Below are 9,884 nucleotides of genomic sequence, written 5' to 3'. Positions count from 1 at the left end.
ATGGATCATTTAATAGATGAAGCAACCTAAAAAATGGCTAAAAAGATTGTATATATAACTACTCATTATATCACGTATGATTGACTTTGTGCTAGTATGTATGACTCTATACTTGTATAGGTTTATTGTTATGGCTCATCTTATTATTATCTTTCAGGATGGTTATGCTACTAAATTTAAATCTGGTGAACTGGCAACCCACTATGATAAAGATCCATTGTTTTTAGCATTAAGAGCGAAAGAAAGACATGGTCAAGTTCGTGGGATTGGTAAATTTATGTTGCCATCAAAGATTTTTAGTAATCAACCTAAAACCCCTTAAATGACGAATGCACAATATAAAGCAATTATTGAGCAACAACAGTAAAGACTTGATGACCAAAAGCAATACCTGAATGAGCAATAGTAATGACTCATAGCTTTAGAGGTGATGTTGGCAGTAATACAGCCTAGCATGCCTATGGGCTAGTTGGATAGCATCATCCACCTAGGACAAGCTTCCATTGCAATTCAGCTAGGAAACCTAACCTCCAATACCAGCCATAAAGTATGGTTTTGTTTATTCACTTAATATTTATTTATTTATTATATTTATTGATTTGGTTTTAATATTTATATTTCATTATATATTATAGCACAATGTTGGGACTCAAAGGATGACTTTTGCTCAAGCTGCCATTATTGATTTATCTAATTATTCACTTGATCATTTATCTGGAGAAATTGCATTAACGTTGAGTTTGAGGATGGGTTATTTGATGAGGATGAAGTTAAAAAATTTTGTAACCTGGATGAAATATCAACTACTGATATTGTTGCTTATATGAAGTTAGCTTATAAATATAAATATACAAAGTCAATATGTATTAATCTATATTATGATATATTACTAACTATTATTGTTAATTGTTATCGTGTAGCTTCCTATATAAAGAGGTTAAGAAGAGACAAATGACCTATAGATTCATATTCATTGACTTGAATTTCATTAGTGAGCAGAGTGACACAGTCATTTTTCATGCTCGTCATGTGATTCAATGCAAGAAAAAATAGGTTGATTATTATTTGCTCCCGTATAATGTGATGTAAGTTATATTTATACAAATAATTATTCTAACCTTACCCAAATATGAAATGATGCCTAATCCGAGTATATCATTCTTATTATTTTGCAGTTATCATTGGCAGCTTATTGTGATTGATACCAATTCCTTTATGCCATATTTAATTTCGCTTAACCAACGACGATGCCTAACCTTGATATTAAAAATTTTATAAAAAGATATTACATGTTATTATATTATCTTTTGTTTCTTCATAATTACTTTTATTTTTATATTAAGTAATTTTTTTCTTTTCAATTTAGGTTAATATGTGCATTTGATAAGACAGCAAAGATAAATTGGGTGTCATTACTGGTAAATGTAAATTTTATTATTTTATGTTGAGTTTGTTTAGATAAATATTTTGTAAACCCATTAAATTTATTATTCAGGTATCTTGTCAACCAAGATATATTGAATGGGAATATTATGTCCCTCATTTTATGAGGGAGATAGTTTTATATGATTTTATGACCACACCATTCAAGGTTAGTATTAATTTCATAAAATCGTTATATCTTAAAAAAAAAGCTAAATTATGTTCTTGTTTATTAACATTTACTTTTGATTTTTTTTTAGTGAGAGAGTAAAGAAAGCTTCACAATAGACGAATTTGATGAAGTTCATAAAGAGTGGTGTGAATATGTATTATCGTTTGCTAAACCTTGAGTTTGAAAATTATTGGTTGGGTGTAAATATATACATTTCATTTGTTATAATATTTTTAACATGCCATACTAAATGGATAATTTAAGTTTCTAGATTGGGGTATTGGTTTAATATTATTGGTTTATATTTGTTTTATATCAATTGGCAGCTTGTATGAATACACATATATTGAGTATGATTTTTTGAAAAAGTATATTTATATGACAATATTATCAGTTTTAAATTCGGATGTATGGTCAATTATTAAAATACTACAATATTCGTAATGTAAATTCTAAAATATAATTCATAGTGTCACATACCAAATGTTTTCTGGGCATAAACCTACAACTTACTTCAAATATTTTCTGGGTATAAATCTACAATTAACTTCACATATATAATTAAAGCAAATGTTTTTTGATGAGATTACTGAAGGCATTTTTAGTCAAAAAATACTTTGAATAATCCTTAGAACATGTTGAATGGGGTTATTGAAGGCGTTTCTAGCTAAAAACGCCTTTAATAATCCCCTCCATAATTTTTTGTATCGATTATTGAAGGCGTTTTTAACAAAAAAACATCTTCAATAATTCTTCATAAAAATTTATTGAGTGAATTATTGAAGGCATTTTTGGCTAAAAAAACCTCAATAATCTCTTCCAAATTTTTTCAAAGGATTATTGAAGGTATTTTTTTGATAAAAATACCTTCAATAATCCCCTTAAAATTTTTTGTAAGGTTTATTAAAGGCATTTTTGGCTAAAAATACCTTCAATATTCTCTCTTCATAATTTTATGAATGGATTATTGAAGGTGTTTTTAGCTAGAAAATACCTTAAATAATCCTTTACAAATAATCTCTTGAAAACCCAAAAAAGCTAAAGGGAATGATCAAACCTATGACCTTATGGTTAACAGCCATATGATCTAACTAACAGAGCTACTTTAATTTTTAGAATTGAATGGTTTTATTTAAGAGGTGATTTATTGAAGGTATTTTTTTTTTATAAAAAATGCCTTCAGTAATCCTCTCCAATTTTTTAAGAGAATTATTAAAGGCGTTTCTGGTAAAAAAATACCTTCAATAATCGTCTTCATTTTTTATGAGGGGATTATTCAAAGCGTTGTCTACCAAAAATACCTTCAATAATCCTCTATCCATTTTTATAAAGGCATTATTCAAAGTGTTTTATACAAAAAACATCTTCAATAATCACTTCAATTTTTTAGAGAGGATTATTCAAGGCGTTTTAGTCGATAAATGCTGCTAATTTTTTACTTTAGTGGCATTTATAAGTACAAACACTACTATTTGAATATTTAGTGGGGCTTTGATAAAAAACGCCTTAAGTTTTATAAAAACACGAAAGTTAACGACTTTTTTAAGTAAAACATTACTACAAAATTGTCACTAATCTTTCATTTCTTGTAGTGAGTGTTGAACAAATTGATTGCCTTTTTTAGGAGTTTACTAAAGTGATGCAATTTAATATTTTTTCTACATATCTTTTTGTATAAGGTAAAAAGTTTTTGAACTTAAAGTTTTCTTAAAAAGATTTCAAGGTTCAAGACATTAAAGACTTGAGACCTCTTTTCTTTTGGTTGAGTTTTAATGAATACATGCACTTATAAGTCAAAAGTAACCGTCATGACTTGCATATGGTACTTAGTGTTCTTGTTACAAAATATGAGCTTTTATCTAGTTTAATATAAAAATAACTCCAAAAAATAATATAATAAATAAATTTATCTAACTATATAATTAATTAATTAATTAATCATTAAAAATAGAATAAATACATAAATAAAAAAAATTTTACTATCAAATAAATTATTAGTAAGTGGAAAAAATAAACATGCTCATAATTTATATAAGTTAACAAAAATAGATAATAAGATAAATATTAAGTAAATAAATATTAGTAAATTTTTTTTTCATATGAGTAAATGTATTATTATTTTTAAATAACTATTATTTTAATATAAAGATTTTCATATGAATAAATACATTAAAAAGTTAACAAATATTGAGTAAATAATAATGAAATACTTAATACAACAAATAATTTCGTTATTATTGTTCTTTTCATTTGATTGGAATTAATTTTATCGTATATCTAAATAAATACTAATATTGTTAACCGTCAAATAAAAAATTAATATTATGAAACAAGAGGGAATTTTGTCTTTTTCTATTTTATATAGGAAGGTTTATGTATTTCATGGGTCAAAATATGGTGTGGAATTGAACTAAGATATTGTTCGGTATCATTTTTATGATCATCATAATAATTTAATTATTGAAGTGATATTATTATAAAGGACATTTTACCACTCATAATTTGAAATTATTTTATTTAATTAACAATCATTAGTTTTGAGAAATTAAAAATCATTGCCTTTATTATTACTAAAAATCAAACATTATTTTATTTGAAAGTATAAAAATAACCATACATATAAGTTAATGATTTGAAATTGTTTAAAAATAATAATTTGTAAAATATTAATAATATTTTATTTATTTTATAATAATTAATGATTAAATTATTAAATTAATAGATATATTTATGGATCAATTAACTAATTTTTATAATATAAATTATGTAAAGAATTTGAATTAAAAAATAAAAACAAACTATTAAAATCATAACATAAGAAAAACGTAAATGTTAATTTATATATAAAAAATTTAAAAAAATTAAAAGAAACATATAATTTTGAATTTGTTATAATAAATATTAATTTAAACATATTAAAATTTATAATATAATAGTAATATAATTTTGAGAGAAAATAAATATTTAATTCAAATATTAAATAAATAATATTGTATATTATTAAGTTTACATATTACTTGATTATAAGAAGTTTTCCATTACTTTTCCAAGCAGTGGTTAGATTATTTTTTATAATCTAAAGTCTTCATCACATAAAATCATTAATAATTTATTAAATACGATAACTTAATTATCATATATAAGTTATCGTATTTTTTTAAAGTTATCATTCGTATCAAATACAAACACCACCGATAATTAAAAAAAAAAAAATGCCAAGCTGATTCGGACGTGACAATTGATGGGGACGAGTGTACAAAATCTTGGTACACTAGGGTTCGTTTTTGTTTGTTTGTTTGTTGGTAGTAATTTTACAAGATGACCGCACAAGATCTTGTTACAATGTCTGGATTTTGCTGCCTCTACCTCTTCGCTCTTTTGAGTTGAGTCTTACTTAAGTTCTAACACTAAGACTAAACACTATAGACAGAGCGTATATCCCTCCGTCCAAGATCAAGATGATGAAACTATCGCGCTCTTTGCTCTCCAGGTTCTTTTTTTTTTTTTTTTCATTTTCTGAAAAGCTTACATTAAAAAAGCCTCATTATTTTTTCCTTTTTGTGTGTGTGTGGATATTTTAAGAATTTATGGTGCTTAAGAAAGCAGAATCAAGTTGTTGTATATCCTTTGTTCAGTTTGTTTTAGATCTTATGTCTCCTTTGTTCATTTTGTTTGGTAGTTTCAAAAACCTAACCTTTCTCAACCAAAAAACAAAAAAAAAAAAAAGAAAAGAAAGAGTGACGAAATTACTGGATTTTAATTTTCAAGGATTTTGTCACTGCCAGGGTATGGTATTTCTTCTTTATATAAATGGGTATGGGCATTGAACCGTTTCAAGTTAATTTAATTTTGCATGTTTTCATTGTAAAACAGGAGGCTTTGTTCCCAAACAATGCTATCTGGGAAATGGGTTGATGTCGGAGACGCTCTGTGTTCTCGTGCTTTTGAATCCCCAGCGGCCTTTTCTACTTCTGTACATGATTTTTCTGCTAAAGGTCTTGAATTCCCTCATCAATCTGGTTTGTTTGTCATATATTGCTGATTGTAGCTCGTGTTTGTGATTCTTTAAATCCTTTTTGGTGCAGGAATTTCCAATGCTCGCGTGTTTGCTCCTTATACGGTATACAAGGGAAAAGCAGCATTCTCTGTTTCTCCACTTCTTCCAACTTTCAGTAAGATAGATGTATGCTCAAATTCCTTTCCTAAATATTAGTAAAGTTTTTCTTGCTATCAAATGTTTCTTGCTGAGGACTTAAATGATGCTTTTTCGTTTTGCCTGCTGTTGATAGTCTGGCTCCGCCAGCCTTAAAGTTGATCGTCGTGGTTGCATGATGTTGACTTTCTGGCCTGCTGTTGGTGAGCGCAAGTATGATTGGGAAAAGAGACAGGTGATGTTTTTGAATTGTTACCTCATTAAACTTTTGGTGCATTGTTAAATAAAAGCCTAAACCATGTAAATTTTATCTTTCTGCATAGGGAGATTGTACATACATTTATCAAACTTTAGCTGGACATCCTTTGTTTATGTTACACTTTCTCTCTGCACTTCACCTCCCCATAATATGTTGCTAGGCATACTGATTTTGTTAGCATTTTGCAGAAATTTGCTTTGTCGCCGACAGAGGTTGGGTCTTTGATAAGCATGGGTGCACATGATGGCTCTGAATTCTTCCATGACCCTTCAATGAAATCAAGGTCAGATTTTGCACTCGTTTTTTTTGCCATATTCTTTCAATTGGAACCAACTCTAATTTCTATTAATTTTTCATGGCACATTTGTGTACTTTAGAGAAAAGCAATGGGTTGCTTTATGCAAACCTTTTCCTTTAATTTTTTTTTTTTTGTTTTAAGTTGGAAAATAATTCATGCTACAGTAATGCCGGTCAAGTAAGCAAGAAGTTATATATTAAGGCACTTGATGGTGGTAATGGCTACATGATTTCTTTGAGTAAGTAATCTATATCTAATTACTTTCTTTATTTTCAACTTTAATATTGCTTTCTCTCAAAGAAACATATTAGTTTTATTGTGGCCTTTTTTTTGTTTAAGAATTTACTTCCATATTATTTGCAACAAAGAGTAGCATTACTGCCTTCAGTTTAGGAATCTTTCATTATCACCAATGATGCTACCCATGGTGAAGAGTTGGTGTTACAATGAAATTAGATTGATTTCAGCAAGATCACTATCCCTAGTCCACTAAACTATTGTTCTTGGATTGTTTAGTTCATATGACCTGATGTGGCACAATGAGATTTGTCAAATACTTACTGTTAATCCAAGATATTGTAGTGAATCAATTGATCTTCAATGGCAGGCCAAGTCTCTTGATATATTTTTGTTTTGTCATATCATATTTTTTCTTGACTATTTTCTTTTTTTTGGCCTATGTTGGTTTTTCATAGCAGATATTATAACCGAAGCAAGTTGTACATTGTTTCTGATAGACCAACTCTGGGGTAGTTCTTCAGAGATGAAATTTCCCTCTTGGGTGGCTGGGAAGAGGTTCCTAATAAGTGAAGGATGGCAAATATTTGACTGGGGACCATTGGCATTTTAAGTGTTAAGAAATTCCCTAAAATAAAATGGCATGCTGTGGGGTGGGACGAAACATATAGTATAATTGTTCTATTTAAAAAGGACTAGACTATAGGGTTTAACTGGTCAGTCAAGATTGCTCCATATAGTTAACCTATTCTCATAATACCAGACATCAAAGCATGTTTCTTGGAATGCTTAATCACATTGAATTGTTTTTGCCAAAGGAAAGCAAATTAGATAATGGTTGATTTTGTAAAGGTTTGACTGTAGAGTTAGGTTTTTTAGAATAATCTGGGCAGGACAAGCTTAGGAACCAAGTGGGGCATAACCGGGTAGGACAATATTAAGCTTTATTATAGCTTTCTCTAAAATTGCTTGAAGGTATAAGGGTTGATTGACAAAGATTGAAATAAAATTGGTACACATGGGAACAGAAACCTCTGATATGCATGTACATACTTCTAGATCTGGGTGACTGGATACCTCCTATGGAAATTCATGGTATAGAGCAGTTTTGAGATTTCTTGGACCAAATGGCTTTGTCATCCTGGTAATAAGGAAGACGCATGGCTATCTTTTTCAAAAAAAAAAAAAAAAAAAGAACATGAAAATTTTAATCTCTGTTGTCTTTGATGTCATGTTGGTTTGGGTCCTTTTAGATTCACAATCAGTGTTGTTTCAATATTTCAAAATGGGAAAAGAAAATAATATTTCATATTTTAGGGACAATGCCATTGAAATAAAATTGCTGCTTATGCTGGAAAAGGCTAGCCAAAAGCATGTGTAGGTGTTCAGGCATGGTGAAATGTGAAAATGGACCTAGGAGCCCCCTAGAAGAGAAACTTAAGCAAGGCCTTTGACTTGAATACCTTGACTAGTGCCTCAAATTTCATTTAGGCAAATCTAGCCACTTAGTTTCATATGATTTTTGCAGTTATATGTTAATAATTTTCCTTTAGGCATTCATCACCTGCATATAAGGTTTTTTTTCTTTCTTTCTTGTTTAAGCGTAATGCTACCCTTTTAAAAGTAAATCAATCAATAATGGAAAGTCATTTCAAAAAATAAATAAGTAGATAAATAGCGGAAAGAGTGGTAGATTATTTTCTCCTAAGATATGTGTGCAATGCGTTGTTACACCTTTTGAAGTAATAAGAGACTTCATGTTGGAAGTGTAGAACAAATCATATGTTTTTTCATTTTCATCTTTTCCCCAATAGTATGTTTTCTCAATTTTAAGCTACTATTATTTGTTTATTTCTGAACAAGGCAATTTACAATAACATATGGTAACTAGTATTCAACTTTTTTTTTTTTTTTGTTGTCCGGGTGTTCTTTGTAAGTTTTAACCTTTTCTGTAATTTCTTTGCAGCTGTTACCAACAACATTCTAAAATCAAATGAGCGCTTTAACGTACCTCTTACAACAGCTGAATTTGCAGTCTTGAAGACAGCATGCAGTGTATGACATGATAACTAACTCAAAACTTTATTGCTACCTCCATGATTTAACTGGACTTCTTATCCTATTATTGGAAAAAAATATTGTGGATATCTGTGCGAGATTAGATTGGTAATCACTAATTTACCTTATTAACTATGTCAGGAATCAGGACTAGAATCACTTTTCAAAATTCTGAAAATGTATAAAGCAAATACACTTTTGATCTTACACATGCAAATGTGCACGCACACAGATATAGGTCAGAAAACCACTAATGCTTTACATCTTTTGCAGCATATATTTTTAATGTGATATTGATCACCTCATAGAATACTAATCTTGTCATTAAATGCTAGACATGGCATTTAAGAGCTGTGGTACTTACACAGCCCTTAAAGTAGTTTAATAGGTTCCTTTATTTGATAGTTAACGGGACATACTTTTGTTTTTTGAGATAACGTTAACACTATTGTATTGCCAAAGATAGAATGAACATATGACAAGTTGATTTGTTAGATTGCTCTTTATTTCATGATATGTGAACTCTGAATTTCGTTCAGACTGAAATATTATACTGGTGATGATAACAAATTACGAAAACCCTCTTTGAGCTGATCATAAGTTGATTAATGATAAGCCTTTCGTTTTTTGCCAGCATTTTTGAGTTGACTTGTAGTTTCCTTGCTATGTGGTTATCAAAACGAATAACTTTTGCCATGAATTACTTTGCGAATGCCATATTTAGTTTTGTCGATGTCAGCATAAAATTGTTCATTGTTTTGGTGTTGCACAGTTTGCATTGCCCCACATCATTGGCTGGGATTGGTTGATCAATCAGTCGCGTAATGACATGGCGGGGAGTCCTTCAAAGGTGAATCCGCAGCCTTTGGATTTGGAGTGGGATAAATGAAATGAAAATCTAAGTAGAAAGCTTTTTGCATTGCCTGCTCTGCTTCCTCAGAGTTTGCAAATATGGACTTGCTGAACACCGTACCTTATTCTGCTTTTGTTAGTTCAAATCTCTACTTTTATTTTACTTGTCATGACAGGTTTGGGCAATGCTATTTTCTTTTACAGATTTACCCCTACTTTCGTGCATGAATTAGATTTGATATGCATATTGCACTTTTTTTTCCCATATTTTATCTTTTTTTTTTCTTTTTAGGAAAATCAGTTTTTAACTTTGAAGAGTAAGAGAAAATTTCTTTAACATCGTGTTTGGAAGGAAGGAAAAAGTTCTTTCCACGCTTGCTTACATTTGGTAGGAAGGAAATAAGAAGAGGGATGGAAAATGAGTGAATTTGCG

At 29.4% G+C, this 9,884-nt stretch overlaps 1 protein-coding gene across 1 annotated transcript; it reads left to right on the top strand.

Annotated features, from left to right (window-relative positions):
• Window positions 1–4,766: 4,766 nt before the first annotated feature.
• Window positions 4,767–9,666, top strand: ATWHY2 (WHIRLY 2). Its single transcript, XM_022917840.2, has 8 exons — window positions 4,767–5,084; window positions 5,468–5,589; window positions 5,680–5,777; window positions 5,884–5,982; window positions 6,195–6,289; window positions 6,469–6,542; window positions 8,508–8,596; window positions 9,372–9,666. Exons 1-8 carry the CDS (start codon window positions 5,053–5,055, stop codon window positions 9,486–9,488), a joined length of 726 nt encoding a protein of 241 aa, XP_022773575.2. The 5' UTR covers window positions 4,767–5,052; the 3' UTR covers window positions 9,489–9,666.
• The last annotated feature ends 218 nt before the right edge of the window (window positions 9,667–9,884 follow it).

Source organism: Durio zibethinus, chromosome 20 (genome assembly GCF_047325235.1).
Source record: "Durio zibethinus cultivar Kanyao isolate XHJ-2024 chromosome 20, ASM4732523v1, whole genome shotgun sequence".
NCBI classification, from domain to species: Eukaryota; Viridiplantae; Streptophyta; class Magnoliopsida; order Malvales; family Malvaceae; genus Durio; species Durio zibethinus.
Note: the sequence above shows the minus strand (reverse complement) of the source record. Positions and strands in the feature narration are given on the sequence as shown.